Below are 15,900 nucleotides of genomic sequence, written 5' to 3' on the forward strand. Positions count from 1 at the left end.
TTCCATGAAGGAAACAATGTAAAAAATGTTTCTTTTACTTGTAAAAAAAATATGGAAATAGCGTCATATTAAAATAGTGACGTAAGTTAATAATAGAATTAATCGGAGTCTCCATATGGTATTCACATGGTACCAGGTTCTATTATTCCAAATGAGGAAAAGTTCTAGTTTTCTTCTACCTACCGTCAAATGTGCAGATTACTGAATCTGTTATCATTTTGGATGGTAAATTGTTTGTCAGCCCACGTAAAAAAGAGATAAATGACCTCTTCAGTAATTTTTTAGGGTGGCAGTTTAAACTTTAAAGCAAAAATTTACATATTTTGCAACTTCTGGTTCATAACTGCAAGTGACCAACACTTTCAAATTTTGAACATACCTACTTTACTGATCTGGATAAGGTACACTTTCCTCTATCATCCATTTTACATTTTTGCTGTTAAGTCATTGATTTTTGAAGTAATGACAAGTGATTGACATTTACATTTGACAGCAACAGTTCTTCCTAAAGTTGTTTTCGTGAGGAACAACTCGGTATGTTTTAAATCCTAAGTTTTTATTACCATCTAAAGGGATTTTCACTATTTAAAACAACAAACTAACGCCTAAAACCCCCAAGCAATAACTCATAATTCTATTTCAGACTTAAAACCATGGGTAGGGTCATACGAGCCCAAAGAAAGGGTGCCGGGTCTGTGTTCAAATCGCACACCAAAAAACGTAAAGGAGCCCCCAAGTTGCGTTACTTGGACTTCGCAGAACGCCATGGCTACATCAAAGGAGTAGTGAAAGACATTATTCATGACCCCGGTCGTGGAGCTCCTTTGGCGTGTGTACACTTCCGAGACCCCTACAAGTTTAAGACCCGCAAGGAACTGTTCATTGCCCCTGAAGGAATGTACACTGGTCAGTTTGTTTATTGTGGAAAGAAGGCCAATTTGCAAATTGGAAATGTTTTACCTGTGGGAACTATGCCTGAGGGTACCATTGTTTGCAATTTGGAAGAGAAGACTGGAGATCGAGGTCGCTTGGCCAGGGCCTCTGGAAATTATGCCACAGTTATCGCCCATAATCATGACACGAAAAAGACCAGGGTTAAACTGCCTTCAGGGGCTAAAAAAGTCATTCCTTCAAATAACAGAGCTATGGTTGGTAAGTGCATTTTTTAAAATAATTTAAAAACTAAGGTTTCCAATATCAATATGATGATTTCTACATACCTACACTCTGACAAAATCAATGTTGAACATTTAGAGGCTCTTTCTGATGGAACAATTTTTTTTATCCACATTAATAAGTTTCAAACATTGGTCCTAAACAGTCTTAATTAATTTTCAAGGTATTGTTGCCGGTGGTGGAAGAATTGACAAACCAATTTTGAAAGCTGGTAGGGCATACCACAAATATAAGGTAAAAAGGAATTGCTGGCCTAAGGTGCGTGGTGTTGCTATGAACCCTGTGGAGCATCCTCATGGAGGTGGTAACCATCAACACATTGGTAAGGCTTCGACAGTTAAGAGGGGTACCTCAGCTGGTCGTAAAGTGGGTCTCATCGCCGCCAGAAGAACTGGACGTATTCGTGGTGGTAAAGTGGAGAGCAAAAAAGAAGATTAGAGTGTATTTCTGGCAAATATACTTTGATATTTTTAAAGTTTTTAATGGATTTTTATTTGCCCTAAATATTGTGAAATATTGATGGAAATAAATTAGAAATTTTAAGGGCGTTTTATCAAAGAAATTATTAACACTGAAAACTTTGGTATTAGTGATACTTTAGTGAAAATGTAAAACAATCACTTCTCACAAAATCTACCAAATTTCTCAAAAAGGGAGTTATATAAAATCAGACGCCAGATTTTCTCAGACTTCAAAATATTTTAGAAACAATCAAAAAATTCGATGTCTTCACTGATCCAAAAAAGGTGACATTGCAATTAAAATGAAAATAGAAAAACTTTAATTATCATAAGAAAACTACAACCTTCATCCAACAATACGGATTCTGATAAAAAAACAAATTCTTTAGCGATCAAATTCCAGAACGGAAGTTTTTCTAGGACTACTTCTGGTGGATTCCCATAGTAATACCATTATGTATTCCTACTTGCAGAAAAGGAAAATGATTAATAGCCATAAATATTGTTTACTTATACCATATTTTTATATTAAAATAAAAATGGAAAAATAGAAACTAAACAAATATGACTTAAATCTTTCTTCAACAATAAAAAATAATAGAACGATCGAGTGTGCTAAAATCCTTATTGCAGCTTTGTCTCTCGAATATTCTATCACTAAACGTAAAAAATATTATCTTTTTATACTATTCTGTACATTAAGCCTTTTGGATTTTGAGTGCAATTTTTTAAAAAGAGTAAGTAAATCTTTCTCGGGGAACAAAGTACACATAACTCCTTCTAACAGCATGTAAAGTAATCTGCGATTCAGTACGGGCCGCTGGAACAGATCGAAAATGGTCAGCAACCCTCTTCTGGTTGTTTCCGAGCCGATGACGTGTTTCAATTCGTCTGAAAGACAAGATAGTAGGGCTGCTTTGGCTGCAACGCGCGTTCGGTTTTTCGTGTCGATAGTTCTATCTGATTTCTTGTCGTTTCTAACACCATTGGGCCAGAAGGATTGCCTAGAAATGAATTTAGGCAATATAATCAGACAGTCATTCAATATTGAACTCACTTGAAAATATAAAGATAATAGGCCACATTTTTTGGGCTTGTAATATAGGAAACATAATCTAAGATTCGCCTATTTACAATATCACCGAACATTGTTCTGACTATTTGTCTTAAAATCGTGACTATTCGTCGACGTAACCATTGGTTTCTGGATTTTAAATCGAATACCTCATCCATTAAAAGCAGCATTATTCTTAGTGGAATGTTGTCGTCGGTCTAAAACTCATGGAAGCACAATAAGAATAATTATTTTATTAAATATTGTCTTAATATTACCTCTTCTATGGAAGCTCCAACTTTACTAGTTTCAGGTGGTTTTCCAGATTTACTGTGAAACACTTTGGTTAATCCCCCTACCACTTCATCTACAGTATTAATTAGCTGTTCAGGCATGTTTTTTATGCTCTTCATGCCGGATTTTATAGGATTGACAAGCGTGTTTATCTAGTAATGAAATAAAATATATGTAATAACTATTTTTTAGATGTTCTTAAGCATAATTGTTAAATACATTAGGTGCATAAGGGCGGAATTCAAAAGAGCCTTCTACCGACCAACTATAGGGAGTAAGATGGATATGCTGAGACCCGTAAACAATTTAAGAGGAAATTAAGGCGCCTGTTCTGTGACATGTTAACTTATGTTTGTTACATTAAAGGATATCGCATAAGACATCACAGCTTTAATGTCGTCGTGATCTCTTTATTTAACATAGAGTATACTTTGTATAACAATGTTCGATATCATTTTCATCTCACTGACATCTTTGAATCACTAGCAGGTTACAACGTAATTTTGAAGCAATTAGGACAGACGTTATTGCAATATAATATGTAATTCAATATACGGATACATTTTGATGTTTTATTAATGCACAAGGTGTTTGAACTTGAAAATTTTAAGCTCTTTCGATCAATTTAAGTTTGAGTCGATCTAGATATTTTCGGTACTTCAGTTAATTTTAGGAGTATAATTATGTCTCGCCTTTTATTTCCTTAGCGAAGTTAATTTAAATTACAGGGCTATACCTCCACAAAAAAAAATGAGAAGGATTTAGGAATTGATAGCAATTTTACTTGCAATCTAAGTCTTAAAATCAAAAGTCAAAATAAAAATAAGGGCACGGACTGAACATTTGACAACGATATCGGCAGGACTTGGGATGTTTGAACGGAGAGTAGGTCTCAACACACAATCAAAAGTTATACTGATTTACACATAATGCACTTTGAGTGTACTTTTTAACTTATTTAACATTAAATTGCTAAATAACCAACAACACAGTTTATGATATCTTGACGTAATGGTGATGACCCTGTCTCATTGCGGTAGTAATCGCGAAATTCAATCAAGAACTTTCAAATTCAAGACCATAGTTTAATATCTATAGAAACTTGATATTTGAGACTTGCTAAATGCCCTGGCAGCTGTCATGCATTTGAAAATTTTATTAGGTCTATTCCGGAGGGATACGTATTATATTTGCCGGTTTTGAGCGTGATACAAAAATATCTTCTAGCACGCTCGATAGCATTTGTTGCACTGTAGGTATTAATAGACCTTGCCAGATCTTCCCAAACAGACGTAAAACTCTAATCCTAGAGAGCTCTGGATAAAAAATATTCTCGAAACTTACTGTGGTAGAAATAGGCCCTCCAGTCACCCGGTCATAATCGCCTTGCTCTAGAAACGTCATCAGCAACTCCCTAAGACCGTAATGCGCGTTTATCACATGACTTTGGCACAATTCACTCATGTAATAACCCAACATCTTCATGCGACGTTCTAATACTGCTCGGTCCATATTGTGGAATGTCTTTTTGCCCGGAAAGGCGATTTTTGAGAGGCCCGAATACTGAAAAAATATTTCCTCTTCATGCAATAATATCTCATAACTCTAGCAACATTACTTTTTCTTTTATTTTAGTATGTAGGTCATAGAAGTCACTATATCGCCTATAAATATGCCACTCTTCTAAATATCCTGTAGAATATTGCCTGCTCACTCTTACTGCATATATGCCGAAGGTTTTGCCTTTTTCGCACACAATTCCTGGGAATAAATTTAAGAAAAAACGTTAATCTCATTATATCTATCTTTGGCCACCTTATGTACCTGTTTCAATAATATTCACATTTAAAACAAAATCGCCAGTCTTCAACTCGAGATTTTTCTCCTCCTCCACTCTGGATTCAATATTTTCTTTACAAGTATGAGGATTAAACACAGAACCCCCATTTTCATTCTTAAACATTGTGACATCGCTCAAGGACCTCACATGCTTCACTGATGATGCCAGCTTTGATGAAGGTTCCACTGTTAAAAAATTATTGTTGTACTTGGCACTACCTTCCCCCACTTCCAAATTTTCCACGCTATTTAAGCTGAGATTATCTTCTTCAGCGAAACCTTGAGGGACCAAATCCAGCTCGTGCAAAAGCTTCACATAAATTTTGCTTTTTTTAAAGGGTTGCAGACACTCCCTCTCCATTTTCTCCAGCAGAGCTTCATGTACGTTATCAAACCAATGTTCCGAAGGTCTTTCACTAAGATTTCTAATTTTGAAATGCAAATTTTGCGATAAGTGTTCATTTATTTGAACGCGCTCCTCTTTTTTTCCTCCCAGGAATTGGTCGTAGATGCTGAGGGCTGTGGAACGCACCCACTCATAAATCGCCGAAGAATGTTCTGAAGATTTATTAAATGAAGCTTTTAATTCCGCAAGTTCTTTGCCTACCGACTTCTTCCAGCCTAAAAAAATGTCTTAGAAGACTTTTTAAATCATATTTAATGATTTACCTTCAATATTGAGGTAGAAAAATAAATCTAGCTGTTTCTCTTGACTAGACACAAAATCTATGAAATATGACAGCCCCAAGTTATCTTTAAGTATCTGCTCCAGACTTAAATCTATAGTTTTAATTTTATCTATAGGAATGTTTTCAAGTGAGTCTATAGAATCTGACGAATGCTCGACTTTAGACAGACGAGCATTTATTAGTTTTATCACATAAGAAAGACTACCCAGTTGTTGTTTAATTGCGAGGTCTTCACCTCCAGCATCACGAGACCTCTGAATGAAAAAGATTAAATGACCTTTTAGCCAATGATTTGCAGAGAACTTACCAAATTATGAACCTCACTTTCAACTAAGTCTTTAGTGCTTTTGAGTTCTTCCTCACTTTCAGTTAATCTTAGGGTTGTTAGGAACACTTCACTTGAAATTTGAGTATTTCTTAAACACTGATAAAATCTCATTAAATGAAATAAGGTTTTGTAGAGAATGTACTTACAATAGAGAAAATAACCTGATTAATATAATCAGGGTCTGTGACTAAATTGAACAAAGGCAAAATGACCCCGTTAGAAAATATGTCCCTCAGCAAAAATCTGAGGGGTTTGCATTGAAAATCCTCATCTGGTAGCAAAATATAAAGAAGAACTTCCATGATTTCAGATAAAAATTCTAAAAATGTTTATTGCATATTTGAGTGTAGACTCATGTGAATTGGTACCTTTTTCATTGGTAACATCAGTGCAAATTGCATCTCGACAAATCTCAGTTTTTTCCATTTGAAATTCTAGATCAAAAAAATGGTCCTCAAGGGAGTAATTTTTGGTCTCTGGTGAGTACAATTTTGAGTTACCCACAGTTTTATCAGTATCTAGAAGTGAAGAATTTTTATATAAGACAAGATATTCAGGTTCATCAGAAAAAGATAAGTAAATTGAGCTGTAAGTACAAAGTGATTTAACGTAATTATAACCAATTTTCCTTATTACTTTTGAGAAATATTTTAAATATGTATAAGTAGCAACGTTTCAATTAATTACACTACTTCTATTAGGATTTCTGTGGACCACTTTGTCATGGCATAAATCACTTGTAACAACGATTTTGTCGTGTCACTTAGTCGCGCCACAGAGTGGTTCATGTAGAAAAACATCAAGGAAATAAAATGTAATACAAGACAATGAATTCTGGCAAGGAAATTTTACATTTAATCCTTCTACAAAGCAAGCCTTTTTAAAGGAGATATTGACTTACATTGATCTAATTCTATTCATTCATACTAGTTAGTAAAACCGACGTCACAAACCTCGCGTGTGTGGATAGGCAGGCGTTTCTAGTGAATGTCACTTGAAGCTGGGACTTACTTTTTATGACTGTCGTGTGCAATGTTAGCTTGTCTGGACAGATTAGTAGAAAAACAACGGATTTGAGTCAGAGGAATTTCACAGCAATGAAGTGGCATTACTCGGTGGCGCAACCAAGTTATGTGGGTCTCTTACTCCTTTATCTATCTATCTATGGGAGCCCTTACTTCTTTATCTAATAAGTTTAGTCTAATACTTACCTCTCTTAAATTCAGTATTTTTCCCCATATACCAAAAAATATCAGTTTCACTTTTATTCCTTTTATGCCCACTCTTTCTGCTTGGTGAAGACTTTGTCTCTCTAACTGGAGAGTTTTTCATATCTCGGTTCTTTTCATGCAATTTTATCTTTGTCCTTGCCTGCTTGTATAACCGTAAATGAGTAGCTGCATCATCAACTAATTGTTGGGTTAAGTAAGGTATCCAATCAACCTCCTTTATTCTTCAAAAAACAAAACACAGCTAGCTCCATAGTCAAATAAGACATTAAAACCAAATATAACTACCTGTTAGAAATGTTAATTGCAAAAGTTTGTGCTGTTTGTCGAACTGTAACCTGAGGGAACTCTGTATTAACCGAAATTAAACTATACCAAGGTTGCACATAGTCTCTGACAATGTACCCTAAGATTTCTTGCAAGGAACTATCAATTAACTCACTTCCAGTAACGCGACTATCTGTTTTTGGTGCTCTCTTTGGGCTTGTTAGTAAGGCTTTAATTGATTTTAAACCACCCTCATTCTGATAGTTAGTTGTGAGTGGATTCCCTGCACACTTACTGTAGAATTTGTCTACGTTGCCTAGTTTTAAATAAAGGAGTGAGAAAGCTCTGGAATAATTATTGAGTTGCATTTAATAAGCATTTAATTAATATCGAAGGACTTACCCGAGAATAAAAACTATTAGGCAAGAGATACTTATCAGCTGACCTAAAATACTAAAAGTACTTATAAAGACTATCACAATCAGGCCAATCCAGCCAGTAATTTGGGGTTCCATCTCCCATAGAGTATCACATTAAAATTTTAAAAATATATTCTCTGTAATATCGCTGTCGAGTATGAAGGTTGTCTAATTTACCGAATGATTCGTATTAATAGGTAACTAAATTGGTTGCCGCCTATCATGATTAACATACCTAATTTAAATAAGTGAAATTATATTAGTTTAAATTGTTTATTATCTTTTATTTGTTATTAAATTAAATTATTGTTATTATTATTTTAACATCAAAATAAGCAAATGTCAAAGTCGAATTGACATTTAAAAGTAAATAAAACAATAGAAACAGCTGCTTACCATCAATCATAAGTCATTAATAGAAGTTTATCACAAAATGGGAGAAACGACAACATCGCACATACTGCAATTAATCGCCATTTAAAATATATATACATTTCTTAAATTGAATTTAAAGAAATATTATGAGTTTTAAATATAATTTCGTTTAATTTTAAATTTGCCTATTTTTTTCATAAAAAAAGATATTCAAAATTTTTATGAAGATGTCTTCACTCTAAAAGTGTACGTTTCATCGTTAATAATTCACTGCGCTTATTCGCACATAAGAATTTCAATCAAAATAGCGCGAAAACTATTTTTGCCTTCAAATTCAACAAAAATATTTTTCATTTCATTGATTTTATTCGAGGGTATTTTCACAAGTACAGTAATAAATTATTATCAGGAAGGCAAGTGGTACGATTTAAACTTACCAAAGAAGTTCTATTTATCTATAAAAAGAAAAATAACACATTTATTTCAGCTTTTTTTATGTAAGCTACGAAGTGGTATTCATGGGAACCCTGCAGGGAATGCAATAAAACACCATTTTTCTTCGGTTTTTGTAACAAAATTCCCAAAAATTTCGTAGCTTATTTAGTTTTTAATTTCTTTCTATAAAAAGGCATTTTTAAGCACGTTTAGTACATTCAAAAGTTCTTTTTTCATGTTTTTCGTTTTCGCAAAACATGCGAATTAAAATTAAGCAAAACTATCTTTCACGCACCCTCCATTTCAACCGGATTTTCCCCGAAAAGGTGCGCACCGACGCCCATAAAACGTGCAAAAACGCCGAAATGGTCAATTCATAATGGGGTGAAGCGTCGATTATACCATGGCGAGATTCATCGCTACCATTAAGGCTATAATCACGCGGGTGGTTTTTGCGGCCCACGGTTTTATCGGCATTTGGCAAGTGACCATTTTCAAGAAAAATTCGTTTTACTGGTACCTGAGTTCGCCCATTTTGCTGCTTTTCTTCGAGGGTATATTCACTTTGACTATAAAGAAGAATCAGGAATGGAAGTGGTAAGAAGTAAAGTTACGGAAGATGATCGTGTTAGAGATGTAAATTATGGTTTGGGAGAACTTTTTGAGTGTTGAAGGTGATTGATAACAATCTTTTCGCGCGTTAGCGAAAGTACATTTTTGAAGGTTTAATGTCGTCATGCTTATGCACACGTGTGTTGTTGCCAAAAACCATTAAAACGTATCTGAAATATAGAATAATATATGAATAATAGTAATATCCATTCTCGACTAAGGCCTCAATGAACTTGCGGTAGTAGTGCTTTTGGCGTCCCTGTCCCATGACCCTTTGAAGGAAATTTTTGGCTTAATACATTAAATATATTAGCTGAGTTTTGTGTTCGTTCCTACAAAAATTCAATGAACATAATATTTCACATTTGTTAAACATGCATAGCTGCTATGATTAACGATCTCCTAATGGAGACCTCGCGAATTTTGTCCCCAATAAAGCAATTTCCGGCCCATTTGCGCCTCATTTTAAGTTTGACTTCTCCTTTTCATAGCTTTCTAATGGCCTCACGCATATCAGCCCATTTAGGTATACAGGGAGATCAATATATTTAGGCCTAATTTAAAATTGAACCAGGAATGTCTCTAGAGGATTTTTCTCTAGGTTTTGCCCGTCGGTCTTTTTGTACCTGGCCAGTATAGTGCCGGCCATATGGCTCCTCGAACTGGACAAAGTGGACAAGAGAATGAAAGCAAAAGAAGAGCTGGATTTACCCATGAATTTTACTGCGGATAGTCAACTTAAAGATTTACACAATTTAATCGGCGTAAGGACTTAATCATCCTTTTATTCGTTCATAAATATGTGGGTTAAAGCTGTGTGAACCCGCATTTGCATCATCTTTATTCAGGATCATTTATCCAATAATAAATTAGTTATAGAATTATTTTTGTACTAATGGCATAAACAATTATACTCGCATTATGACAACACAAATTTGTGTTGTTCCTAGTTTAATAATGGATTATTTTTAGAGCTACTTACAATTTTAATGTTTCAGGTAGGAATAAAGCTGCCAGAGATATCTCTAAGTACAGAAACGTGGATAACATTAATCGAGCAGTTTTTAATGCTAATCTTGATTATTGGCAGATGGATGCTGCCAAAAGGTGACCTCACCCGGGATCAGTTAAGCCAATTGTTGTTGGTTTATATCGGTAGGTAAACTACAGTAACTGATCAATGATAAACATACATAATAACTCAAGGGTATTTTAGCTCTCGCAACGATCTCGTCAAAATGGTGACTAAATTTAATTCAAAATACCTGCGTTACGTAATATAAAGTACTTAATATTTAAATCGTCAACAAATTCTCAGACGGTTTTTTTTTAATTTTTCACTTAAAAATAACCGTAAAAACCACTAACCAATTTCACGCACCATCGGCTAAAGTTCGTTTTAAAACTATTTATAAAATTTTGAAATTATTCACGTAATGAAGGCCGACCGGTGCCAAAATTTTTTTCTCGCTCGTTATTTATGAGCAGAACGGAAGTGAGAAATTCCCGTCGGATCAACAACTAAAATTACTTTTTGTTTACCGATCTCATTGCAAATCGCCTTTCGCATAACCTGAGTCAGTTTCCAACAATTTTTTTGCTGGTACCCACGCTGAAATCCCCTCTGACCATGACGCTGATAAATTTAACCGAAGAATTCTATAACTCTAATTATAGAACGTTTAAGGAGAAATTAATGTTGAAAAACACAACATTTTCCCTAAATTTAACTTTACAAAATATGATTTGGATCTTTATTTTTAGCCATCAGGCAATAACATTTTTGTTTCAGGAACTGCGGCTGATATAATCGAGTTCTTCGACTCCTTTAAAGACGACAAAATCGCTAGTGAGCCCATTTTGGTACTGCTCACTTTGGCCATTTGGTATCTACTTTAATTTAGAAATAACTAGCTTTTATTCGGATGTCTATATGTATGGAATATTGTTGGTTTTAGGTCATGGAGTTTAATGCAATTTACGGTGGTGCTCACAGCCACAAAATCAAGAAAATCGAGATTGATGTCTACAAGATCTACTATAAAGAAGTGAGTTGTTTTGTAGTTTCTGTGAGCGATATCTTAGAGCTTGATTCGTGGGACTTAAGTCACTTGATTGGCATCAATTATTGATGAGCTGTTCTGTTATTTCGTTGCAATTTTATTCTATTTGTTGTATATGCGGAGGAAAATTTTTTTTCATCATTTATACTCGATTTTCCTCAAAGGTTCAAGAAATTTCTCTTTTTTTATTCCTGAATTTTTTCCAGAATTGAAACTGTGACCGTAAGCTTGTCGATAATAATAAGTATTAGTGGCAGCAATCTGAAGTAAATTGGCTCAAAAACGAAAAATAAACATCCGTCTTTAAGCTACAAAAACATTCAATATCAAACTCTAAAAACTAAAGAAAAATCTCAAATTTTGTCCGTTAAAATCGTTTTCGCCTCCACTATTCGTATCGTCTTAAGGTTTGAAGGCAACGTTAAATGCTGCGTGGCAAATAACCGTTTTTTCTGGTGCATGCTCTTAAATTAAGACATACATAGAAATTGCATTCAGAGCTTACTATAGTAAAGTAAAGATGTCTTAAATATAAGGCATCAGGATCACTATCGTAGCTCTTGTCTGTGTTTAAGCTCATATAATAAATAAAGATGGCTATATGATGCGGCGTAAGTGTTATAGATGGCATTGAATAGAATTTGCCCAATGGTTGTGGCACGATGGTGGGAAATAAGAGTTTAAATAAGAGTAAGAGTAAAAAATAAGAGTTTAAAGCATAAATACTTCTCATATTATAAATTCGTGTCTACGCATGAGAACCTCGAAAACTGCTAGAGAGACCAATTTTACTTCGAATACTTACTTGTTTCCAAATAAAAAATGGTCAGCGCATGCAAAAAATTGTGAATTCGAGTTTCCTTTATGATATTTCTCATCTGGCCCATATTAACTTCGGGTAGGCGTTTTCATTTACGTACAAAGAAAACAAACACGATTATTTCCGTGAGGTATAACTGGTAATGAGAACGTTGTTTGTTACGCACTTTCATTCAAGTTTTCGGGAAAATTTTCGGAAATAAGAATAATAATAATAACGTGAAATGTTATGGACTTGGCAGCTTAAACAAATAACTTTTCTGGGAAACTGAATTTTGTGCGGGAATATTCAAAAAATGTATGCCGCGGAACGCACGAACGTTGTTTTTCATCGAACAATATTTTTGGGAAATTTCAAATTTACCGTCACAACAGAGCTTTCCTGAGAATATTTTTAGACATAACCGAATATAGCTTACAATAATAATTGTGAATAAATCCATGTACGGACCCTTTGTCCCGCTTGATTTTAAACAAATTAAATGACCTCAACTGTTACATCGAATGTATCAATTTCCTCGTTCTCAGGTAGAACCACCAAATAAAGGAAAAAAGCTTCAAAACAAATCCTCCTATTTGCGCCAAAGTTTTTTTTATGACTACTAGCAATGCATGCCATATAGCTAATATAAGTTACTGTTGAACGCTATGTATAGACGACTCTGGACATGAATATATAACTTGTTCATTACAAGCCGGACAGTGGGCGGACAGTTATAGGTATAAATAACAAATGAGCCATTTTCCTGTTTGAAAAAAATCAGCATTGAGACAAATTCCATTTCAATTTTGTTTGAAATGCACGGCTGCACTTCTCTCCGATCTCAAAAAATGACTGTGAGGAGTGGAATAATACATAAAATACCGATGTGAAGAACATCATTTAACTTCAGTGGGAAGTTGTGGCAGGAATAAGGCCATCACTGAGACTAAAATGTATACTCGAGGATTCAAGCAAGTTTAAAAACGTGTAGTTTTCAAGCGAAGCGCTTTAGACTATCCCTTTTCCATAGAAGATAGTCTTCATATTTACAGCAGGAATACTCAAAATACAAGCTAATTTCTCTTTTTTCGTTAGAAGTATTGGCGGCAGTAACAGAAGTTCACCAAGACGCCAAATGCATATCCTAAGATTCGAAGAAATTTAAAAATATACCGGGTGTCCCAGAATGAGGGGGTTAACGCTTAACCATATCTTCCTTGGTCAGAAACATATCGATTCACTTATACACGAAATTGTTTCCTTCTGGAGATAGAGCTTCTCAAAGTCTCACTTTTTTTTAAGTTTTGCAGATAGGTCGAAAACGGCTATATGAAATTTGGTGTATAATCTTTCTGCTTCTTGGAGTACATTTGACAGGGATTATTATCCTAAAACCATTATGGGTACTGGTCAATTGTTAGAAGGTCGAATGTTAAATGAACCAGAACGTTTCTATTCGCTTATGAAGACGGTTGTTTTTTTTTTAAATCAAATTCCCGGTGTCTCATGCAACTTTTTTCTCTTTTATTGAATTTTGATTTGGAGCCTCAATTAGACGGGAAAAAATGTAATTTTTCATTTCGATTTCTGGAAAACAAGCTACAAGGGATGTGATGCCATTGTGGAGTAATTGACAAAAACACCGTCACTGACTCAGCTCATTGTTGGCAATGCCGGTGAACGACCTATCTGCAAAACTTAAAAAAATGGAGACTGAGAAGTTCTGACTCCAGAAGGAAACAATTTCGTACATATATAAATATTACACATTACGATGAATCGATCTATTTTTGACCAAGAAATATTTGGTTAAACGTTCATTAACCCCTCATTCTGGAACACCCTGTATAACTTCGAAACAAAGATTTTAAAATATTCTTTTTTAGTAGAAATAAACCAGTACATCTATTAACAGAGCACTGGAAATACGACCTGAATTCGCCACCTTAACAGGAAGGCATTGGCAGTAATAATAAGGCATCACCAATGTCCAAAATGTGCATTCGAAGGTTCAAGCAGGTGGAAAAATTTGTAACGAAATAAGACTTTAGAAGGCCTCTTCCAGGTGGAGATAAGTCTCAATATCTACCCTTAACATACTGAAGATATTACTTCAAATACCAAATTTAGCTGGAGGTTGGGGGTAGGTTCCTTATGGGGAACCTTCTAGAGCCGAGAAGAAGGGCCTGAGTACGCATATTGAGTTAGAAATTATTGGTAACTACAATAGGGTGTATCACCAAAATTTCACATATCTTGTGGAAAGCTCACGCAAATTTAAGAATTTGTAACTTCGAAATAAAAACCTCTAGATTTCTTATTGAGAGAGATAAGCCTCGACATTTGTCATTGAAATAATGAGTAACGACCGTACAGATTTCCAGATTTGAGCCTCGTCATCAGACTAAAATTCTGGCATTCAATATCTGTGTCGTCAATAGCGATACTCATATTTAAAAAACCTTTGAGTGCTGTCGCGTAAACAGCATTATACGAAAAATTAAAATTGTTTCCCGAATATTTACATTTTTCCACCATGAATAATCAATCTCATATCTTAAAATAGCTCCGAACGGCTTTTCCTAACTTCAACGACCGTCACGAAAGATTGAAATAATAGTAAAGCCTACTATTTATACGTAAATCTTTTGAGTGGAATTTTGGAAAACCCGAATTTTCCGGAATTGAGAAATTTTCCAGGTCAGAGAGCTGTTGCACTATCGACGTATGGGGCATCGCTCTCAATATCACCCTCCAAGACGCCCCTTTCCTAGTCTTCAGGCTATTGTTGATAACCCACTTCAAAATCATCTCCTATATGAACGTTTTCTTCACCTGCAAGAACACTTTGGTGATCCTGCTGCAGCTCTATCGGCTCTATGTGGTGCACAGTGAGCACACCAAAAAAAAAAGCGCCGATGAGGAACTGACTAATATCGCCATAATCTCTAAGGGGGATATGTGTGGAAAAGGAAGTAAGAGGAGCAAGAGTAGGGGTAGGAAGATTGGTGATTTTGATAGGTTTGCTGAAGGGGAAGAGGAGAGCGATGGTGCGCCTAAAGCTAAAAGGTACTTAAGTGAGAAATCCATATCTAAGGTATTTTAAAGTGTTTGGTGTTTTGCAGGAAAATCAAAAGCTTAAGAAAGGACACCGGATACTCCACCGGTAGTTCGCATACCAGCAACAAACGTCATCAAAAGAAAGCGCGTACCAAAAGCCGTGACTTAGAAGAATCAGCCAAGAAGCCGAAGAAATTAAAGAGAACGGACAATGAAACACGTGGACGCAAGAAACTTGAAGAAATTCTATCAGAGGGGTCCGAGAGCGAAGAATATTGGCCATCGAAGAACAAAGAACGCTCCAGAAGTTTCGATAAGGCACGCAAGTACTCCCGCGAAGTCACGCTCTCAGTGACCACGAGTGACCCTTCATCCGAATGACGCCATCAGTTGGCCATTATGGCGATCTTTTGCTTATATATTTTCATATTTATTTGCTGTCTGTTTTTCATTTATTGCGGGGTGGCTTCGGAGGGGCTTATTATAGCGAAAGTCAATAGAACTAATAGGACTGTAATTTAGGACTAGGTGGAGGAATAGAAATCTTGTTCTGTACGACAAAGTTTTTTTTATATGATAATTCCTTATCTATTTTCAAATGTACAAGGTGTTCCATTTAAAAAATATGAAGTTTGAGTTTACTAAATATTTTAACACCCTGTAGTGTAGAAATATATACTTACATCACACTTGGTTAGTGCTGATGCGTCTCAAAATTTCTTATTAACAGTAGGTATACCTAATTTTATATTTTTTGACAATTCTATAAGAAATAAACAATGTTCGCAAGCAACAAT

At 35.1% G+C, this 15,900-nt stretch overlaps 3 protein-coding genes across 4 annotated transcripts; 2 read left to right on the forward strand and 1 right to left on the reverse strand.

The window, feature by feature from the left end:
- Positions 1 to 443: 443 nt before the first annotated feature.
- Positions 444 to 1,654, forward strand: RpL8 (ribosomal protein L8). The gene is made up of 3 exons (XM_066404554.1): positions 444 to 534; positions 644 to 1,152; positions 1,340 to 1,654. The coding sequence occupies exons 2-3, from the start codon at positions 654 to 656 to the stop codon at positions 1,612 to 1,614; spliced, it is 774 nt and encodes a 257-aa protein (XP_066260651.1). The 5' UTR covers positions 444 to 534; positions 644 to 653; the 3' UTR covers positions 1,615 to 1,654.
- Positions 1,655 to 2,147: 493 nt separating this feature from the next.
- On the reverse strand, positions 2,148 to 8,116 carry LOC136418485 (sorting nexin-13-like). Of its 2 annotated transcripts, XM_066404552.1 has the most exons (13): positions 7,740 to 8,116; positions 7,359 to 7,682; positions 7,053 to 7,294; positions 6,210 to 6,359; positions 5,988 to 6,160; positions 5,821 to 5,937; positions 5,494 to 5,767; positions 4,810 to 5,445; positions 4,604 to 4,746; positions 4,330 to 4,548; positions 2,970 to 3,137; positions 2,695 to 2,909; positions 2,148 to 2,641 (listed from the first exon to the last, which is right to left on the reverse strand). In XM_066404552.1, the coding sequence occupies exons 1-13, from the start codon at positions 7,850 to 7,852 to the stop codon at positions 2,311 to 2,313; spliced, it is 3,105 nt and encodes a 1,034-aa protein (XP_066260649.1). In that variant the 5' UTR covers positions 7,853 to 8,116; the 3' UTR covers positions 2,148 to 2,310. The 2 variants fall into 2 exon arrangements, with proteins under 2 accessions (XP_066260649.1, XP_066260650.1); XM_066404553.1 differs by lacking the exon at positions 7,359 to 7,682.
- An 853-nt stretch (positions 8,117 to 8,969) lies between these two features.
- LOC136418534 (transmembrane protein 26) lies at positions 8,970 to 15,647 on the forward strand. The gene is made up of 7 exons (XM_066404623.1): positions 8,970 to 9,163; positions 9,780 to 9,942; positions 10,177 to 10,333; positions 10,971 to 11,064; positions 11,137 to 11,226; positions 14,744 to 15,112; positions 15,169 to 15,647. The coding sequence occupies exons 1-7, from the start codon at positions 8,970 to 8,972 to the stop codon at positions 15,482 to 15,484; spliced, it is 1,383 nt and encodes a 460-aa protein (XP_066260720.1). The 3' UTR covers positions 15,485 to 15,647.
- Positions 15,648 to 15,900: the final 253 nt, after the last annotated feature.

Source organism: Euwallacea similis, chromosome 35 (assembly GCF_039881205.1).
Source record: "Euwallacea similis isolate ESF13 chromosome 35, ESF131.1, whole genome shotgun sequence".
Classification (NCBI taxonomy): Eukaryota; Metazoa; Arthropoda; class Insecta; order Coleoptera; family Curculionidae; genus Euwallacea; species Euwallacea similis.